The sequence below is a fragment of the Monodelphis domestica genome, chromosome 3 (genome assembly GCF_027887165.1).
Source record: "Monodelphis domestica isolate mMonDom1 chromosome 3, mMonDom1.pri, whole genome shotgun sequence".
NCBI classification, from domain to species: domain Eukaryota; kingdom Metazoa; phylum Chordata; class Mammalia; order Didelphimorphia; family Didelphidae; genus Monodelphis; species Monodelphis domestica.
In genome coordinates, this window is record NC_077229.1 from 60,310,459 (window position 1) to 60,332,063 (window position 21,605).

At 50.2% G+C, this 21,605-nt stretch overlaps 1 protein-coding gene across 1 annotated transcript in view; it reads left to right on the forward strand.

The window, feature by feature from the left end:
• The window catches only part of FBRSL1 (fibrosin like 1), a gene marked incomplete at its 3' end in the record, with an annotated part of 240,528 nt that overhangs the window by 186,875 nt on the left and 32,048 nt on the right, over positions 1–21,605 (forward strand). The window contains exon 5 of the mRNA XM_056820951.1: positions 4,652–4,681. Coding sequence (XP_056676929.1) covers positions 4,652–4,681 — 30 coding nt within the window. The remainder of the gene's footprint in view (positions 1–4,651; positions 4,682–21,605) is intronic.

Consider the following 21,605-nt stretch of genomic DNA (forward strand, 5'->3'; position numbering starts at 1 on the left):
AACAAAAAAGGCCTGAGCCTGAAGATAACAGACTCGGAGCCGCTCGGGTCCCTGGGAGTGCCTGCCGCATACAACCTGACGCTGTCGTGTTCCCGTACCCTTATTCCCAGAGACTCTCACACACTGTGCCCATCACATAGTAGGTGAGGAAGAAACCTTTGTTTAATTGAATTAAAGTGTGTGTTTCCATATAGACCAATCTCACGTGCTCGTGGAGAGGCCTTCCTAGACCCGGCACCTACATGCACCCACATGTATGATGCCAAGCACACGCATGATCAAATACATTAAGTTTGGGGGTGGTTGTGATTTTACAGTCTGTGACGTTTTCAAAAGGCATTTGAGCTGCGTGTCTCCTCTCCCCCTCGCCCCCACCGCCTTCCCGGCACGCTCTAACGGGCTCCGCTCTGACTAATATTCCGTGTTTCACTCGCCAAATAATCAGGCCTTGTTCCGCACCTTCCCGGTACAGTGTTCTCTGAATTATGGAGGGTGTTTGATGTCAGTTAGCATCTGTGACCGAGCAGAGAGAGGGAGCCCCGATCCCCCGGCAATCTCTGCTTTACAGAGGAGAAGACGGGGGGCCCCTCCAGCCCCCCCCCCCCAGCCTGGCCTGGCTCCCTCCCTCCCACCAGAGCCCCCGCGGGCCCATTTTGGTGCCGTTTCTTTTATTTCACTGACTTGTAGTTTCTCAATCACCCTTATTCCTTAATGCTCTTTCGTTTTTCTCCCCAATGGGAAGAATAGCCACCAAGATGGTTTTGACGTTCCTTTAGGGCCCCTCTCGTCCCGCACCTTTCCTGTGCCTGAGGCAAAGCCCCCCCACCTCCGTGGCAGCGCAGTGGCCTCCTTCAGGGGTCTCCCTCCTTCTCGGTAACCTTTTGGGGCCAGAGATGGGCTTCCTGCCCCCAAGGCCTCATCCCAGGAAACCTCCCCAATAGAAACCCAGCCGCAAATCCGATCCTTCCCTTTCTGGCTCTCACCCTCTGCCAGCCTCCGAGGCCCAAAGACGGAGGACCAGCCAGAGATTGGGCTGCTTTGGCTTTGCCTTTTGTCTCTCCTTCCCCCCAGCTTATTATCTCCTGCTCCCGATTCACAAACCATTAATCATTTGGGACAAAGTTTTATCCATCTCAATGCAACTCACCTGGTCGCGTAGGACGTGGCTGCTGTATACAGGGCACCAAAGAAGGTGCAAGGTGCCACAGTGGAGAGTGCCAGGTCTGGAGTTCAAATGCGGCCATGGACACTTCCTAGCTATGTGACCCTGGGCAAGTCACTTCACCATGCTTGCCTCCATTTCCTCATCTGTTAAATGAGCTGGAAAAGGAAATGGCCAACCACTCCGGTGTCTCTGCCAAGAAAACGCCAAATGGGGTCCCTCAGAGTTAGACACAACTAGAATAACTGAACAGCCACAGAAAGAAGGGAGATGAAGTATTGTGTCCTAGGAAGTGAGCCTCACTTTTACCCAAAGCTCTTTGCTTCTAAAACCGCAGGCCGAGACGCCCCAAGTCTTCCTTCATCCCCCTTCATCTTCCCGGGTCCGGCCTGCATGGCCCCCTTCTCCTCCCCGGCCTCGGGGTGGCTGGTTGGGGCACTTCCTTGCTCCGCACCATCCCGTCTGTCCGAGAGGGAACTCTTGCAGGTTGTCCCACCCTTGTCTGTGCGCAAGCAGGCGTGTCACACACATTTTAGGCGCTCATTCGCCGTCTCTTAAGAGAAAGGGGGCCCCCTCACCACCATTTCCTCTAAATTTGGAGGCAAGTGGAAAGAAATGGGACTTTTCCCCTGAGCCACTTCTCTCCCTTCCTGATCTCTGACCGTTTCTCTCTCCTTTTTCTCTCCTATTTACACCCTGAAGAGCTGCTTTGACTCTTGTCTCCTCATTTAGCCTGGAAGCTTCTGGAGCACCAGGACTCTCTTTGGCCCCCTTCTATCTATCCCAGCAGCGCCTGGGACATAACAGACCCTTTCTAAATGGCCATGGAGTCACAGCCGGACTTTATTCTCCTCCCCAAGAGAGTGGGGGTTCCTCGAGGGCAGGGCCTGGGCTTTCTGTGTCCTTTAGCACATATAATAGGTTCTTTCTCTCTCTCTCTCTCTCTCTCTCTCTCTCTCTCTCTCTCTCTCCCTTCCTTTCCTTCCTTCCTTCCTTCCTTCCTTCCTTCCTTCCTTCCTTCCTTCCTTCCTTCCTTCCTTCCTTCCTTCCTTCCTTCCTTCCTTCCTTCCTTCCTTCCTTCCTTCCTTCCTTCCTTCCTTCCTTCCTTCCTTCCTTCCTTCCTTCCTTCCTTCCTTCCTTTCTTTCTTCCTTCCTTTCTTTCTTTCTTTCTTTCTTTCTTTCTTTCTTTCTTTCTTTCTTTCTTTCTTTCTTTCTTTCTGCCATATTCCATAGGATCAATACCAAATATTGGTTTTAAGGCAGGAGAGCCACAAAAGGCTAAGCAGTTGCGGTTACATGACTTGCCCAGGATCATACACGACTCAGAAGTATCTGAGACTAGGTCCATCCAATTCTGTCCTCTGGGCCACCTCTAGCCCTATAGTAAACCTGTCAATAATCAATAAAGGAATCTTCATAAATGTCCATTCATTGGTAGGGCAGAAATGGGCTGTGAGAAGCAATAGGGCGTTTGAGCCAAGTCAGAAAGGAGAGGAAGCCAGTCGGAACTGGCATGAGCCCAAGTCAACGTCTGAAGAGCTGTTGGGTGGAAAAGGAGGGGTGGCCCTTGTTCTGTTGGACCCCAGAAGGCAGACCCAGGGGGAGGACTTTAGAGAGAGCTGGATGTCAGGAGAAACTTAGTTAGTTGGTTAATTGGTTAGAAGTGCCCCAGAGTGGACCAGCCTGCCTTGGGAGAGAGCAGGTTCCCCCTTTGGAGAGGCCATTCTAGAGATGATTCTTGGCCAGATGGGGGCACGCTAGATGCTCTCAGTTTCCCTTCTGGGATTCCTGAAGTGGCAAACACCCGGCCTGTGACCTGTAAGCTGCAGACACACGCCTGGGGCCTGATCTCGACACACCGGGCCCAGGCCTCTCCTGAGTGCTCTTCCCCAGGGCCTGGCCTGGAGAGAAATGTGAGAACTTGGGGGCTATTCCCCTGAGACTCCCCTCGTTCAGCTAACCCCAATGCATGCAGCCACGAGGGTTATCTGATCCCAGATTAGATCCTTTGGGATGTTCCAGAGTCCGTGTCAGACACAGATCTAGGCACTGGAGACACAGACAGAAAGGAAGGGCCTTACATTCCATGGGGGAGATGTAAAGGGCGAATCCCGAGGAGCTGGGGGGCCGCCCGGGGCATCTCCCCCCTTGGTGGCTGCTCAGAGGTTTTCAGAAAGAAGGCCATGCTGAATGCTAGAGGTCAAAGGAGCAATGTGAAAATATGTATTGCCTGCAAGTCCTGGGGGGAGGAAGGAGGAAGAAAATTGGATCCTAAAATGTCAGAACACAATGGGCACAAATTCGGTTCATACAACTCTGGAAAATTTATGTAGAAATGTGTTATTAATTTTTTTAAAGCATGGGTGGGGGAGAAAAAATTGGTTCTACCTGTAAAATAAAGAAAAATAAATAAACGATTTTAAGTTTAAATGGTTAGTGAAGTGGCTTCACAGTCAGGAAAACCTAGATTCAAGTCTAAACTCTGACATAATCAGACTGGGTGCCTGGGAAAGTCACATAAATCCTCTTTCTGAGACTGTTAGGTGCAGAATTTGTCTGTGCTGCTTCTGTTAAAAGGGAGTTTCCTCATTGGAAGTTCCCCAAACCAAAGAAATCTTTCAGATGAATAGGGGGCCAGGGCAGCTAGTGGATAGAGTACAAGGCTTGGCATCAGAAGGAGCTCGCTTTAGACATGTTCTAGTTTTGTGACCCTGGATGAGTCACTTAACCCCCAAATTGTCTAACCCTTACCTCTCTTCTGCCTTGGAATCAACATATAGTATTGTTTCTAAGCCGGCAAGTAAAGGTTAGTTTTTTGTTTTTGTTTTTGTTTAAGGCTTAGTAGATTAGGACAGCAAGGTGGCTCCTCTGATAGAGATTTTTTTTTTAATCTTAAAAAATATTTTAATTTTTCAATTTTTTAAAAAATTTCAAATGTTTTACTTATTAAATTTTGAAAAATTAAAACATCTTAAATAAGAAAATAACCTTTGGGTCCAAGGATCCCACTAGGACAGAGTCCTCAGGGCTATACAAGGCCCTGCCGCTGCCCGGTGATAGCCGGGTGGTCTTATCCCTCTCCAAGACCCTGTGCCAAAATCCGTTTGACCCAAAGGTTGAAAGGTGGGTTCTTTGCAGCCCTCTCCCTCTTTCCACTGGGAAGCTCTGATCCTCTTCCTTCCCGGGCTGTCCACAAAGCACCCTGGAGGAGCCCCCAAGGGTCCCATAAGCGGAATCCCAGGGGCGATCACAGCCACCCTCTGCCCCTGCCAAGTCCAGAATTCCAAAAGGAGCCGAATGGGCTTTTCTCTCTGAGACTGAGATTTCCATTAGCGGTCCAGCAGGAACGGGCAGGTAGGATCCAGGGGTGCATTTTGTGTCCCCCGTTTCGTGTTCAGCAGAGGCAGGCAGGACGTTGACTGATGACATCAGAGTCTCCTTTTAAGGGCCTTTTTTACATGAAGTTTTCTCTCTTTCTCTCATCCACAGTGTGACAGCGAGAGCGATATTGATGATAAGGTAAGGCTCGAGTCGCCCCCGACGCCGCCGCGGTCCAATGGAAGCGAGCATCCTCTCTCAGCAGGCTCTCTTGCTGACTCCCTGCCCCTCCCCGGGCCCAGAGGGGCTCCCAGGGGGCTTTCCTGGGCGCTTCTCTCGCTGGCTTTGGTACTGGATGGTTTGGGCCTTCTCTTAGCCTTCCTCCACTCTCCGGGCATGAAAAGGAGAGGAGGCAGGAGCCCTGGCAAACAGTGCTAGCAGGAGGAGAATCGGGGGCGTCAAGCCCGGAGGGCTTGGGGGGATGTGGGCGCTCTCCATCCTCCTCCCCGTCCTTCGCCCCAGATGGCAGGGAGACGTCTGCCATGCACGAGGGGCACCGCGTCCCGCGAGGGGAGGGCAGGGTGAGGCTTCTCTGTGCTGGGGAGGGGATGGGGAATGTGGGTGCCCAGAGGGGCAGCTCGATGCCACGCTCCGTGAGGCTAGGAGAGGGCCGGTCCCCGTTCGTGTGTGTCTGTGGGAAGGGATGCGTTTGGCCACGAGGCTGTGGATGGAACAGCCGTGGATTGGTGGATTCCGGCAGCCCCCCTTTCCCAGCGGGGCACTTTCCCTTCCCTCCCTGCAGTAGCTCATTCGTGAATGCCAGGCTTTGCCCCAAGAGCTCTCTCGGAGGTTCTGGGGCCGCCCTGATGTGGTGTCGTTTCTCTAAAAGCAGAGGCTAGGACGCAGCGGGAGAGGGGAGGAAAGGCAGGCCGGTGAGGGCTGCCTTCGATGTCGGCTGTGCCGGCTTCGTGGCACGCATCGGAATGGAGTGCGAGGAAGAGAGGAGGGGCATCTGAGAGGAGGGGGCCTCCTTCGGCTGGGGGCAGGGCCGGGGGTGCTGACAGGCGCCAGGCAGACCACCGGCGAGCCCCCTGGATGAAGCTGTAAGTGACGTGTGGCGGCATTGGGCAGACGCGCCATTAACGACATTCTAAATTACCCCGGCGCCCGGGCGAGCCGCGTTCCCACCAGACTGACGTTTGCTGCATTGGGTTTGACTTCACCTTGTAGTGGAGAAATTGAAATCTGAACTACATTGATTAGCTTTCCGTACGCACAATCTGAGGTTACCTGATGGGGAAGCGGCTGGGAGCCGGGCTGTCCCTCTGGGGGGGGTGGGGAGGTGGGCGAGCCACATGCCCCTGCACCCTCCAGCCCCACCAGGCACACGTGGGGTGCCCCCGCCAACTTCCTCCCAACCAGTCCCAATTCCAGGGCTTCCCCGGACCTCCCGAGTTCCGATGCCAAACCCAGCGCACTCCCCGTTTGTCGTCCCATTCTGCTTCCAACCTGGGCGTCCCGGGCTTGAATTAAGGAATGATGCCTCCACTCTGTGCTGGCCGGTTCCCCAAAGAGCCCAGCCTTGCCGTCTGTAGAATCAGGGTCACCAAACCCCTGGTACCCGCCTGCAGAGGCGTCCTCACTCAGAGGAGCCAACGTACAGCGTTTACAACATCCCGCCCACCTGCGTGAGGAGCAGCAGGCCCGGTGGCCACAGTGGTACCCAGAGCATCCTCCCCTTGAGGACCCTCCGGGCCTCCTCCTGAGCAGCAGCCTAAGGCAGGGCTGTGTAGGTGTCCCTCTCCAGCACTTCTGTCCTTGACCCAAATGCCTTGGGTCCCAGCTCGAAACCACACAGGACAGAGTCGGGAGGTCTTGGACTGTGCACTGACTTAACCTGTTTTATGATGATCCCAAAAGGGCGCCCTGGAGTCTGTTACAAGGGAATCACTTTAAAAGACTGATATATATTAATTTAAGGTCGCCAAGGAATCAGCTATGTAATTCCTAAATGAAAAACTCAAGTCAGCCGTCAGCCTTTTTTGGAGTTTAATTACAATAGGAGCAAGAAAGGAATTAGATATATATATAGAGAGAGAGAAAGGGGAGAGAAGGGAATAGGGCTTAAATACCCCTTCTGTTTAGGCTGGGCCAAAAGGCCCAAGCCCTTAGATAGCTGGGGCAAAGAAAAGAGATCAGTCCCTATTACTCACGTGTCCAAAATGGAGAAACAGTCTCAGAGGCCCCCACCTTCAGCTTCCTTCCGAGCAAGCTTCCTCAGAGCCCAGCAACCACACCGACCCAAAAACTCAACAACCACCTCTCGAGTCTCCAGACCCTCCTATCTTTAAGGAAACCATCCAAGTTGCCTCCCCTCAGTCCTCACATCTACCAATCACTCTTCATCAATTTCCCTGTCAATGGAGGCTCTCGCTTAACCCAGGACCGCCCAGAGGTTTCTGGCTTTTTGCACATGTCTGTTGAAGGTCATATTTTCCAATGATTAAATCTATACTCCTTTGTTACAGCCCTTTCTAAATCCTGTTAACTTGAGTATGGTAGAGATTGGAATAATTAAATTTTGATCTAGGCTGCAGCCCTTACTCAATCCTATTAGGACTGAATAGGGTGGAGATTTATTCCAAGTATCTCCATTGTATCAATTCTAAAATCAATCAAGACTCAAAGAAATTCCTGTTCTATGCTTAAGCATAGGTCAAAGTCCTTTCCATTGTTCAGCAAAAGGTTTCTGTCCTAAAGTAATCTTAAGAAGGGAAGAGAAGGAACCTCCCATGCCAATGGAGTTCCCATTCCAATAGACTATCAGTAAGAAATTTTCCAAGTATGAAATATCCCAATGGTGAAATTTTCAACAATTATAAGTCTAAGGAAATTTGAGGTTTACAAGTCCTCCAGTCGGGTTCACCTATGCCTCGATGGCCTTCATCCCCCCCAGAGCCCATTTCGGTCTCCTCCAGGCCAATAATCCCTCCCGGGCTGAGGATCAAAGACTTTCTCTGTCTTCACAGGGTGATTGAAAACTCCAAAGAGGCATGTTAAAAGCCCAACCCTGATAGGAGGGATTATTTGTATTAGTCACAGGACTTAACTAGGGGTGGTACAATGAACCGAGCCCTGGGCCTGGAGTCAGGAAGACCTGAATTCAAATCTGGCCTCAGAGCTATATGACCCTGGGCAAGTCACTTAACCCCACCTGCCAATGTTTTTCTCATCTGTAAAATGGGGGTGATGATAGCATTACTTCCCAGTGTTATTTTGAAGAGCAGATGAGATCATAGGGATTTGCACAACACCTGAATCACACCAATCAGTACAGTATTATTAAGGGCAGCTAGGTGGCACAGGGGATAGAGTGCCAGTCCTGGAGTCCAGAAGAGCTAAGTACATGGCTCTGGGCAAGTCAGTTAACCCCTGTTTGCCTCCGTTTTCTCTTCTGTAAGATTAACTGGAAGAGATAATAGGAAAGCAGTCCAGTCTCTTTGCCAAGAAAAGCGTCAAAAGGAGTCACAAAGAGTCGTACATAACTGTAAAAGAGCAAAAAAGTATTATTAAATGAAATACTATTTGTAAAGCACTTAGCACAGTCCTTGGCACATGGCAGACACCATTGAAATGCAATGAGGTAACATTTATAAAGTGTTTAGTTTAACACTTTTTAACCCTTGCCTTCTGTCTTGGAATCAATACTAGGCAGAAGAATTATAAGGGCTAGGCAGTGAGGATTAGGTGACTTGCCCAGGGTCACATGGTTAGGAAATGTCTGAGGTCAGATTTGAACCCAGAACCTCCCATCTCCAGACCTGGCTCTCCATCCCATCTAGCTGTCCCAGTAGGTTCTTAATAATTGCTTGTTTCCTTCTTTCCTAGCTTCTTTCAAGGCTTAGTAGAGGTGTACTCTCTCCTAAGTTGTTAATGCTCCCTCCCCCAAAATACTTTATATATTTATCTTGTAAGTACATAATAATCATGATAAATAGCTCACATTTCAATAGTATTTTCAGGTTTTGCACCCATGATCTCATTTGAGCCTACCAACAACTCTGTAAAGGTTATCCCCATTTTACAGAGAAGAATGCAGTCCTAGGCAGTCGGCACAATTAATTCAGCTAGGATTCAAGGCCAGGCCCTCCTACCTTTGCAGCCCATAAGCCTTCATCCCCTAAATTGATCGTTCTTTCTTCTTCCTCAAAAACCCATGAGTGGACAGACCTGTGGAGATCTTGTATCCAACACCCCCATCACCTCGCCATATTTTACTGTAATGGAAGTCTTTCAAGGACAGAGGCTGGGTTTTAGGTGGTGCCAGGCTTGTTTGCTTGGTTTTCAGTCAGGGTGGCAGACAGAATCGGCCTCAAAGCCAGGAAGATCTGTGTTCTAGTCCTACTTCCAGGCTTTGGGCCCCCAGGCAAATCCTTCAGTCTCTGAGTGTCCAGGCAACTCTAAGCCTCTCTGATGCAGAAAGGGGGCTGACTTGCATGGCTGGGGGGAATTCCCTTCCCAGAGTGTTCCCTAGGGTGGTGGTTCCCAGGTCTAGGCCCTGTCTCCTGTCCTACCCCATCCCCATCACTACCTGCCTTAGGTATTTTAACAAAGGCTTGTTAAGTAGGATCCCCTACAGCCCCCCCTCAATTCCCACTCCCAACACACTCACCCCCATTCTACCTCCAGGCCCAGAAAAATGGGGAGCCATGCGTTGTGAGGGGAGGAGGGCGGGCTGGGCTTCCCTCAATTTCACTGCATCATTCTGGTCCCTGCAGTTGCTGTGATGTGCAGTCCATGGACTATAAACATTGTTACTGAAAATATATACTTCCTTTTAATAGCAACTCCAGCATTAACAGATAAGCAATTACCGTTCATTTTCAGGAACTATAAAGTCCCCATTAATTCAAGATTTATGTAGTCGGAGCATTTAGCCCAGGAATAACACCACCGAGAATTGGTTTATACACATGTAATGACAGGGCTTACGGCTTACTTTAGCGAACATTTCCATAATAGCGGGTTATAAACCATCGAGGCTTCCTCGTTGTCTCCTTCCTACCTGGGCCTCTCTAGCACAAGCTTTGAGCTCTCGAAGGAGCTCAGCCCTGGAGGAGGATGCTCACCTGGCCAGGGGTCAAGGCCCTCACAGGGTTCCCTCCCTGGGCTCCGGCCAGCCTCCTTTGCTCTGTTTAGAGTAGCAGTTGGAGGCTGGGAGGGGGACATCCTGTACCCTGCCCAGCCCCACAGCCACAATGACAGGTTGTCAGGCCGATCCCTCCCCTTTCCCAGGCCTGCCTTCTGGCTCCTGCCCCTGATGGGGGGTGAGGGGGAACTATAGCTTTGTGTTCCTGATTTAATGAGCCATCCCTCCCCACCCCATCCCCCTGCCTGGGCTCCTGCTGGGGGAGGACATGAGGAAAGGGGGGCTGACTCTGGATTGACAGGCCACCAGTGGGGGCAGGGGGAACTCTCTCTGTCTCTACCCATTCCCAGAGTGCCTCTTGCTACCTTGGGGACCCCCATTCCCTCTGCCTCTGTACTATTTCTGTACTATTTATGCAGCCACTTATGTGCACAGCCTTGATGTGTCCCACCCACCACTACCCATTTTGGAGACAGCTAATAGCACAAAGGATGGAGTTGGACCTAGAGATGGGAGGTCCTGGCTCCACTCTGGCCTCCGATGCTTCCTAGCTGTGTGACCCTGGGCAAGTCACTTAACCCCCATCACCTAACCCTTATCACTCGTAGAATACTAAGACTAAAGGTAAGGATTTTTAAAAAATAAAAAGCTTTTTAAAAGAGTCAGAGGGGCGACCAGGCGGCTCAGTGGATAGAATGCCAGGCTTAGAGATGAGAAGTGTGGCCTCAGACATTTCCTAGCTGTATGGCTTAACTCTGGTTGCCTAGCCCATTTTATTTTTTAAATGACTGCCTTTTGTACATTGCCAAAAAAGACCAAGTTGGCCCTGTCTGGGTCAATTGCAATATCCAATCCTTGACCACAAGGGCTGCACTTAGTAGCCAAGAAGGAAAGGTGGCCCAAACCTCCTCAGGCGGTCAGGCAGTCGACAAGCATTTTTTAAAAATCTGTACCTTCTTAATTAGAAGTGTTATTAATTAGATTAATTGTTACTATTCATTAGAATTAATACCAGGATTCAGTTCCTAGACAGAAGAGCAGTAACAGCGAGGCAATGGAGGGCAAGTGACTTGCCCAGAGTCACACTGCTAGGTAGTATCTGGAGTCAAATTTGAACCCAGGTCCTCCTGACTCCAGGTCTCTCTCTGGAGAGGATACTGTTAGGCACCAGATATGTGGCAGGCAGGCAATATGCTGACCCCTGGGCATACCAAAAAAAGGCAAAAACAATAGCACAGCTCACATTCTTAGTGGGGAAACAACACTAGCTACACTCAGGCTAAACTGGAGATAAAGTAGCCATAATGTGGATGATTTCAAAATAGGACTCCGCACTTCCATAACGAAACAGCTCAGTAATAAATAATAAAGTTGGATTCAGCAAGCATTAAGCACCTGCTGTATGAATCAGCAAGTTGCATCATGCATAGAGAACTGGGGTTCAGGTGCCTCCTGCCCCCTCCTAGCTATGCCCAAGTCGCCAGCCTCGGTTGGCAGAGAAAGTCCGAGGCCCGGTCCTTGTGGAGCTGACATTCCATGGAGCCTGGGCATAAGAGAGGACCAAATAAGATGTGCGTGTAATAATAACATTAATATATAATTATTCATGCATAGTAATAAAATGGCCTTCAGGAGTGGAGCCCTAACCTTTAGGAAAATCATGAAAGGCCTCTTGTAGGACGTGCTAATCCTTAAAGGAAAAGGCGCTTCTTTTTTCCTATTAATTACATCTTTTTGTATACTAGATTTTCTAAGCCTGGGGTCCACCTGTCTAGAGACAGACATGTTGGGGTCCAGCCTGAGGCAAGACAAGAGGTCTCACTTGCATGAAGGTGGGCTTCCTGGAAGAGCTGAATTCTCCATTGATCTTTTTTTTTTAACCCTTACCTTCCATCTTAGAATCAATTCTCTATATTGGTTCCAAGGCAGAAGAGCAGTAAGGGCTAGGCAATGGTGACTTGCCCAGGGTCACCCAGCTAGGAAGTGTCTGGGGTCATATTTGAACCCAGGACCTCCCACCTCTAGGCCTGGCTCTCTATCCCACTGATTGTGGGAACGGTGGCCCATTAGAAGGAAAACAGCCGTTAGAATACTGGATGACCAGGAAGGAGGTCCCTTTGAGGTGTCCTCACCTTCCATCTTAGAATCAGTACTGTGCACTGGTTCCAAGGCAGAAGAGTGGTAAGGGCTAGTCAGTGGGGGTCAAGTGACTTGCCCAGGGTCACACAGCTAGGAAGTGTCTGAGTCCAGATTTGAACCCAGGATGACTGGCTCTCCATCGACTGAGTTACCCAGCTGCCCCTGGCTCTTTTGGCTATGTTCTTTCTCTCCTCCTAAAGAACTCTCCCTCTTCGTTTGACATCCTGAGACAAAGCCCCGTTTGCCCCAGCCTGGTTGCGGCTCTCGATGAGGCCAGGCTGGCCCCTGCCCGCGGATCTCAGGGCTGCCTGACTTACGGCTCTTGACAGCATGTTGGGAAGCTCCGCTCACCCCGTCATCTCCAATAATCAACAGCCCACCCGCCAACACTTTGACAGACTTAATGGTTTTTTATACAAAAATGGACAGACTTAATGTTTCGACTGTAGCAATCATCCGTCCTGATCTCTTTAATGAAATTAGATTAAGCGCACCTGGGAAAATGCTGAGACGGCACATTGCCTTCATCACCTCCTTTAATTTAAAACCAATTTGCGGGGAAAATACTCTGTGAAGCCCAGGGCTGCTTGGAGAGAGACAGAGGAGGAGGGCAGGGAGGGATTTCTGAAATCTGTCTGGATGGCTGCTGGCAGTGTTAATTCCTCTCCCTGCTGCGCTGTGAAATATTAACAGCCTTAAGGAACAGATCGGGGAGTTTAGAGACTCGCTGCCATGTGACTAGCCCAGCTCCCACCCACCCACTGTCTTTCTTCAGCCGGGAAGAAACAAAAACAGAAATCTGAAGAGGCAGAATCCTGTTGGAGGGCCGGGAGCCCCCTCCCCCCTCGCCCCCGATGGCATCTGCCGTGCCCGTTGGCGCTTCAGTTCAATGGACCGTGACAGGTGTCCGTGCAGTGCCTTTTGCGGTCTGGGGATACTGAGGCAGAGATGAGGGTCCCCTCCAAGCGTCTGCTTTCAGGAAAACAGCGTGGAAGAGAGAAAAGGTTGGGCTGAGAGAAAAGAATCTTCCTAATAGGGGATTGTAGGATTTTATTTATTTATCACTAATCTTTATTTTTTATTTTTTTTTTGAAAATGTTATTTAGGGGGGCAGCTGGGTAGCTCAGTGGATTAAGAGCCAGTCCTAGGTTCAAATCTGGCCTCAGCCACTTCCCAGCTGTGTGACCCTGGGCAAGTCACTTGACCTCCATTGCCTAGCCCTTACCACTCTTCTGCCTTGGAGCCAATACACAGTATTGACTCCAAGAAGGAAGGTAAGGGTTTAAAAAAAAAAAAGAAAATGTTATTTAATTAATTGATTTGGAATATTTTTCCATGGTTACAAGATTCGTGTCCTTTCCCTCCCCTCCCTCCACCCCACTCCTGTAGCCGATGAGCAATTCCACTGGACTAACCCTTATTTAATGATTCAAAGACAGAAGGGCAAAGGATAGGTAAAAAAGAGAGCTAGGACGAATCTGAGGCCATATTTGAACTCAGGTCCTCCCAACGCCAAGCCTGGCACTCCATCCACTGTGCCACCTGTAGAACTTTTTTTTAAGCTTGATCCAGAGTTCTTAGCCTGGGATCTCCCTTTTTCCCCACCTTGGACCCATGAATAGATTTCAGGGGGGTCATGAACTTGAATGTGGGGGGGAAATGACTGCTTTATTTTCACTAATCTTTATTTGAAATTATCATTTCCTTCCATTATTTTAAAACATGATTCTGAGAAAGGGTCCATAGGCTTCACCAGTCTTCCAGAGGGGTCTTGTTGTAACATACTACCCCAAAAAGTTAAGAACCCTAAGTTATGGGGCAGCTAGGTGGCTCAGTGGGTAGAGAGCCAGGAACAAGAAGTTCCTGGGTTCAAATCTAGCTTTAGATACTTCTCAGTTGTAAGACCCTGGGCAAGTCACTTAACCTAGATTGCCCTTACTGCTCTTGTGTCTTGGAACCAATACTTAGTAGCGTTTCTAAGACAGAAGGTAAAGGTTATATTAAAAAAAAGAATTTCTGCGTTAGGAGAACTTGGAGATGACACCATGTCCCCCTTTTAGATAATGTAGCCAACATCTTAGGGAAGGGCAGAGGGCAGTCTTGAATCAGTCAGTAAACATTTATTAGACAAGCACCAATGAAACAGTCTCTGTCCTCAGCAAGCTTCCCTTCTCAGAGAGAAAGTAAACACAGAGTTATTTCTGGGGGAGAGAGGCCCTGCCGGCTCATGTCCTAGCATCTCCTTCGTTCTCTGGCTCTTCCGTGTTTTCCGAGGTCCTGCACCCCAGTTTCCTTTGGACAGCTCCTGGTACCCTCACTCCAATGACTGAAGGTCACTCGGGGTTGGGTTGGTGGAAGAAGGAATTGGGACATCCATGTCCATTCTTGGGGAAGGGGACTCATTGGGCTTGCCCAGTTGGACACCCCGGAGCCTAGGATGTTGGTAAGGGGGGGACCTTAATTAAGGTTAAAGAAGAGAATTGTTGGAGCCACGTTATGAGGGGTCTTGGATTCACCAACAGATTACATTTGATGCATATTTATCTGTGTGACCCTAGGCAAGACAGTGGATCATTCATTGCTTCCAACTTCTCTGTAAGACTTTTTTTAAACCCTTACAATCAGTGCTGCCTATTGGTTCCAAGGAGGAAGAGTGGGAAAGGCTAGACACTGGGGATTGAGTGATTGCCCAGTCACACAGCTAGAAACTTGTTTGAGATCAGATTTGAACTCAGATCCTCCATCTCCAGGTGCTCTATCCATTGTGCTACCTTGCCTGCCCTTTCTGCAAAGCTCTTAAAACACTGAAGAGATGCTGTTCTGTATTGGAAGAGGGAATTTACTCAATAGTAATGTTGAATTATACACTGATGAAATCATAGGACCAGCCCCTGTCCAAAAAGTCAGTACTAAATGAATCTGTTATCATCTTTAGTCCTCATAACAACCGTGGGAGTGTCAGATTTAAATTAACATCCAATAACTCCAAGTATTCTATTTTATTAGGTTTATTCATAATCACTTGAAGTAGAGAGAAAATAAACTAAAAGAAATAGAAGTTCAAACCTAATTAACAAAAATTAAACCCACGTGAGTAAGTTCTAAGTTCTCCATCCCACTTCCTGCCTCTGCGTTCCATGAAAAGAGAGAAATGGGGCGGGGCTACACAAAACTTATATCCTCCCTACATTAGCATAGAATGTGAGAAGGAAAATGGAATGCTGGGAGAGAGAGTCTTGGGAGCAGATTCTAATTACACAGGAGGTAGGTGCTCTTATTTATCTCCATTTTACAGATGAGAAAACTGAGGTTGAGAGAAGTGACTTGCTCAGGGCAATACTGCTAAGTAAAAAGGATCTGACTTCAGATCTTCTTAATTCCCAAGTCAGCCCTCTAAATACTTTGCCTCTGATAGTCTACAAAAAGGAGAGGGTGCAGGCTCAGAGAGCTATTATTTCAGTGATGGGAGGAACTGGGATCTCCCTCACATGGATATGCCCTCCATTGGTGCCTATAACATCTCCCTCCTCCAATGGAGATACTATTCTACCAAATACCAAAAATGTCCCTAGCTTAGCCCCACCAGTTAGAGAGGGAGGGAGTGTTAATATCATTAACCTTGTTCTACACATCAAGAATTTGAATCTTGGGAGGTAGCTGAGTGGCACAGTGGATGGAGAGCTAGGCCTTGAGACGGGAGGTCCTGGGTTCAAATGTGACCTTAGACATTTCCTAGCTGTGTGACCCTGGGCAAGTCCCTTCACCCCTGTCCCTCATAGCTCTTCTGCCTTACAACCAATAAACAGTATTGATTCTAAGATGGAAAATGAGGGGTTTCTGTTTACTTGTTTTAAGACAGGAATCTGAGTCTTAATGGAGGTCAGATGACTTGCCCAGGTCTCACCATCAATAAATAATTGGACTAGGACTGAAACCATTTATAAACCTAGTATCATACTATCCTAGAAGTGGAGGTGGGAGGGGACTGTAGAAGCTATCTAGGGCAGCCCCCCATTTTACAGAAAAGAAAGCCAAGATCCAAGGTCAGGTTGGTGGAATCTTAGATCTAGATCTAGGAGAACTTAGAGTACCTGTCAGTGTGCCTATTTTGCATATAAGGAAGTCTGAGGATCAAAGAGATCAACTTGTCTAAGATCATAAAGATGGGGCTCAAACCCCCCGATAGAATTTGAACCCAGGTCCTCTCTTTCTGGAGCCTCCTCATTGCGGTCCATTGATCACGGTCAGAGGATGGGAAAACCATCCAGTGTGGGGAGGGAAGGAGAACTCATGAGATAACTGAAGGGATCCTGAACACTTCATAGAGGAGGAACCTAGAATGATCGGTTGTTCAGTTGTGTTGTCTGATTCTAGATCCTAGGGTGCTTTACCATTTCTTCTCCAGTTCATTTTACGGATGAGGAAAGTGAGGCCAACAAGGTGAAGTGACTTGACCAGGGTCACCCCGAGGAGTCTTCCTGACTCCAACCCCAGCCCCCTACTCCCTGTATCCCCTGCCTAGAAGGATGGGTAGGATTAAAGTGGATGGGAAGGACATTTCTGTGCCTGAAAGGCAGCATCCACAACTCAAAGGCAGGGAGGTGGGAGAGCTGAATCTGGATATGGAGTGGGCAGCGGTCCAGTTTAGCTGAAAGTGTTGAAGGGTCTCCGGAGAGGTGGAGAGAGCCTTGAATGCCAAGCCAAAGGGTTTTTAGTTATCTGTTAAAGGAGGACAGAAGATGGGAGCCCCTCCGGCATACAGGATGCATCCACAGACTCAAGGCAGAGAGGCCTCTAGGTATGGCCGTCCTTAGGTAGGATACTACCCTAGGCTGGTGGGCACAAGGATGGGAGAGGGAACATTCCACACTGCTTTCTTATTCCAGTAGAGTTGAAGCTAGGTGGTCTCTGAGGTCCCCTCTAGCCTGGAAATTCTGTTATTCAATGTAGGGAGGATGATTATGTAGTGTGTGCTGGACGGTGGGGGGACCATTGACAGGCAAGCCAGGAGCGGGAAGAGCAGAAACTGAAGGGGGATTGATTGGAGGCGGGCACAGTTGGGGAAAGTGGGGGTAAAGGGGAGATTCTCTCTCTTGGGGATCTTTTTTCTTTTTATGGCATCCTAAACATTTTGTTGTTGTTTTTAAACTCAAAGGGCCCTTGAAGATAACCTCATTTCACAGATTAATTCAGCTTGGGGTCCTTGGGGCGACCTGGGGTGGCCTGGACCCTCCCACACCCGCCCCCCTTCATAGCAGCTTAGAAACAGCAGTCAGAAGTGGAGGGAGGGTGTCACACAGGCTCGAAAGGTCAAGTTCTGTTTTCTCTTTTGTGTGCCTCTGGATGGAGAAGGGGGAAGGCCGGAGAGTCATTGTGGAAAGGCTCCATCCCAGATGTCACTGGAGGGGAGTGGAGGGGAGGCTTGGGGACTCCTTGAGAGTATGGGCTATCTTTTGCCTCTCTTTGCCTCGTATGTAGTCGGCATTTAATAAATGCTTATTTCCTGCCTGGCCATCCTAACGAAACTTCAAGCCCTCCTCATTTGGAGCTCTCTTCTCCCCTCTCACCCCCCAATTCATTTATCTTTGTATCCTGGGCCCTGCTTGAACCCGTAGCAAACAATTGTTGGAGTTTGTTGACTTTAAAGAGACCTGACTGACCAAAGGGCTGACCCCCACCAGGGCCTCGGCCCCCTCGGCTTGAGAGGCAGGAGATGCGCCTCTTGCACTTGTTATATGGGTGACTTGGGCAAGTGGGCCTGTTTCTTCCTTTGGAAAACTGAGAGGGGCCTGAGCTAGATGGCTTCAAAGGCCCCTCCCAAGACAGACAAACGGACAGGCTGCTGAGGCCATCTTGGTTGGCTTTGTGTCGGGCCAGGCCCCTAACTGCTGCTGGCAGCCCCCGGGCCCAAGGCCCACAGGGAGGCCCCCACCCAGAGCCCGGGAGGTGGCAGCTAATCTGGGAAGCCCCATAAAGAGCCCCCGCTCCGTCCCAGGCTTGTCAGAGGATTTGTTCCGCAGCTGCAGGGGAAAGCGAGGTGTAAACTGCCAAGAACCATCTTAATGACGGCTGGAGCAAGAGCCAGATGCCAGATGGCAGCCTCCGCTGTGGCTGTGGTTGGTATTTAACTGCTTTTTTATTGGAAAAATATGGGGTGAAAAATTGTGTGGGACTCATTAGGCGGCCTGCTGCGATTGTGACCGGCCTGCCAGTCTGCTCAGGGCTTGGGGCCAAGCTGCCTCTTAAGTCTTAGCTGCAGCAGCCCCTGACCCAGGACTCTTCCTCTCCTTCCTTTGCGAGCTCCTCCGTCCTCCCCCCCTCCTCTGCCTTCTCCCTCTCGTTTTCTCTCTTCCTTTTCTCCCTTCTCTCCTGTCTCTCTCTCCCCTTTCATCCCAGCTCCAAGAAAGACAGTTTGATCCAAAAGCTACAGGCTCGTTCTGTTCCTGGCCTCCTGGACCCCCCAGAAAAGCCACCTGATCAGGCGACGGAGCCTCAGCCCTGCTTTACCTGCTCCTCTTGGCTGCCCCTGGCCGACTCTAGCTTCCCGCTGCCCTGGGGCTCTAGCCGTACCAGTCTAGCCCCACTTGGCATCGTATCCCTGGTCCTGCCCTCCTCCTCTCTCCTCCCTCCTCCTTCTCCTCTGAGCCCAGGCTACAGATGACTTTCATTTTCCTCTCCCTGCATATAAACTAAAAATATTGAGTGTGAGGCCTTGGGAAGAGAGGCTTGCTCTTTTCCCTGCCGCAAAGGCATCTAGGAAATGCCTCTGATTGCCTTCTCTCTCCCCAGCTCCCCTGCCACCACCAATTGGGCAGAAAAGACAGGGAGATCAGAGCAGACATCTCTCCGAGGCTTTTCTCTACTTGTTCCTGGCACATAGTAGGCACTTGATCAATGGTCGCTGATTTCAGTAAGAAAGAAACTCCCAAGAGCCCCGTTGTAAGCGCTCACATCCTTCTGGTTCCGAACACTGGCCCAAGAGGGAAGCAGGTGAAACTCAGGGAGGCCGCGTTCAAATTGAAGGATGAAGAGCTTGAGAGCTATTCTATCTTCTCTCCTTTTCTTTCGTTGCCCTCACCCTTCTTTTCTCTCTTCCTCTTCTCCCCACTCCCCCTTTCTTTCATGGGATATGGAACTCTGAGGGACCAGAGAGGTCATTTCTCCCAAACCCTTCATTTTTTGGAGGGGAAACGGAGACCCAGAAAGCGTCTGAGATTTGCCCAGGTGGTAAACATGGGGGAGCCCTTGGTCGCCTTCCTTTTCCACTCTTATCTCTCAGCTCCATCACACAGCACCCCTATTTGTGGATAAGCTAGGGCCCCTGTGGCTGTCAGGGTCCCGAGCCCCCGGCCCACTGCCTTCCCCAGGAAGTGGGCCCATTTGTTTGTCCTTCTAGGCCCTTAGAGCAGGAAGCAGATCCCATGCTGGGGCCCTCTTGAGGCTGGCACAGGCAGCTTGGGGAGGTTTCTGCCTCTTGGAGGTGATGTCTTTCTTTTTCTCTAGTGTGTGGGTGTGAATCACGACTGTTTCCCTGCTTGGCCCTGGAAGTGCTCGGCTCAAACAGCCAAGTTTTCCCTTTGAAGGAGCTTTTCTGAGCTGTGAACTGTGTGAGCTTTCTAAAGAGCATTCATGTCTCATCCCACAGGCTGCCTCACAAAACACACACATACACACATAGCCTGACTCACTGAACACACCTACACCCTACCTACATACACAAACACACACACACACACACAGCCTGACACTGCCCACATATTCACCCTTCATCTCTACACACTCTCTCTCTCTCTCCTCCCTCCCTTCCTCTCTTTTCCTCCCTCTCTCCCTCTCTTTCTCTTCCTCCCTTCCTTCTTCCTTCTCTTTCTCCCTCCCTTTCTCTTTTCCTCCCTCCCCCTCTCTCTCCCTCCTTCCCTCTCTCCTTCCCTCCTTCCCTCTCTCTCTCTTCCTCCCTCCCTTCTTCCTTCTTTCTCCCTCCCTGTCTCTCTCCCTCCCTCCCTTTCTCCCTCCCTCCTCCCCTCTCTTCCTCCCTCCCTCCCTTTCTCTTTTCCTCCCTCCCTCCCCCCCTCTCTCTCCCTCCTTCCCTCTCTTTCTCTCTTCCTCCTTCCCTTCTTCCTTCTCTTTCTCCCTCCCTGTCTCTCTCCCTCCTTCCCTCTCTCCTTCCCTCCTTCCCTCTCTCTCTCTTCCTCCCTCCCTTCTTCCTTCTCTTTCTCCCTCCCTCCCTCCCTTTCTCTTTTCCTCCCTCCCTCCCCCTCTCTCTCTCCCTCCTTCCCTCTCTTTCTCTCTTCCTCCTTCCCTTCTTCCTTCTCTTTCTCCCTCCCTGTCTCTCTCCCTCCTTCCCTCTCTCCTTCCCTCTCTTTCTCTTCCTCCCTCCCTTCTTCCTTCTCTTTCTCCCTCCCTGTCTCTCTCCCTCCCTCCCTTTCTCCCTCCCTCCTTCCCTCTCTCTCTCTCTTCCTCCCTCCCTTCTTCCTTCTCTTTCTCCCTCCCTGTCTCTCTCCCTCCCTCCCTTTCTCCCTCCCTCCTTCCCTCTCTCTCTCTCTTCCTCCCTCCCTTCTTCCTTCTCTTTCTCCCTCCCTGTCTCTCTCCCTCCCTCCCTTTCTCCCTCCCTCCTTCCCTGTCTCTCTACCTCCCTCCCTTCTTCCTTCTCTTTCTCCCTCCCTATCTCTCTCTCAGTGTCTCTCTCTGCCTTCCCACCCATGTACATCTAACCTTCCTATCCATGCACTTTCACATAGCTACATACAGACACACAAACAATCCATCCATCCGTCCATCCATCTATCCATCTATCACCAGCTGTCCCTGTCGCCTACCAGGGAGTCTGGGTCCCATCATGGCCCCAAAGAGCCAGGTCCCTCCCTCAATGCTTACAGAGAGTCATTACTCATTTCAGAGAGACAACCAGAGACGTTGAGAGATGCAAATGTTTTCCAAGTGTTTCTAGGATCCTTGATGTTTTTTCCAAAGGGAGATGGGAACAAAGACCCAGGAGCCCCCCATGCCCCTTAACCTCTCCTGCCTGGAAGACCTGCCCCCTTAGTGTGTGTCACTGAGTGATGATCTCTCAGCCTTGGACCTCAGTGACCTCTGACCTCTGGCCAAAGGAGCCACCCCCCCACCAGCCTGCCTGGCAGGTCAAACCTCCGCCTTCTACTTTCATCCCTTCATTCAGTGGTGACCCCAAGGCTGTGACCCTGAGGCAGCTATCCCAGACGGCCAGCTGGCCTTGCTGTCCAAAGCTTTCCATCCCTCTCTGGGTAGAAGGATTCCAAAACTTGCCACTAGGCAGGGCTGGGGGAAGTGTTGGGCCTCCTGTTTTGGTCTAGAAGGTTATAGAAGAGTCCAGTCATCTGTTGGGGGTTACGCGGTGGAGCGCTTCTCCATCAGCCTAAATCGCCGTTGACCCAGCTAGTCGCTGGGAGGTGGGAAGACTGGCCAAGAGCGTCATCTTGATGTCATCTCTGTGGGCGGGTTTCCCTGTACACTAGAAAGAGGATTCACTGTAGTAGAGCTGGATTCTGGCTCTACTGGACAGTATCATACAGTGAGTAGAAGGAGATTTGGATTTGCAGTCAGATCCTGGGTTCAAATCCAAGATCTGCCACTTGTTTGGTTTTTTAGTCCTTCCCTTCTGGCTCACTATCCGCTTATTCTTTAAGCATTTATTATGTGCTTGCTGTGTACCCATCCTCAAGCTCAGCCGAAGAGCCGCTCTTGGCCCTGGCAGCCCTCATTCTGGGATCTCCAGTCTAGTCTGGAACAGAACGGAAAAGCATCTCTTGAGTACTGCTGGGACTGCACACTGAAACAGCCCTTGTTCAGGAAGAGCTGCCATCC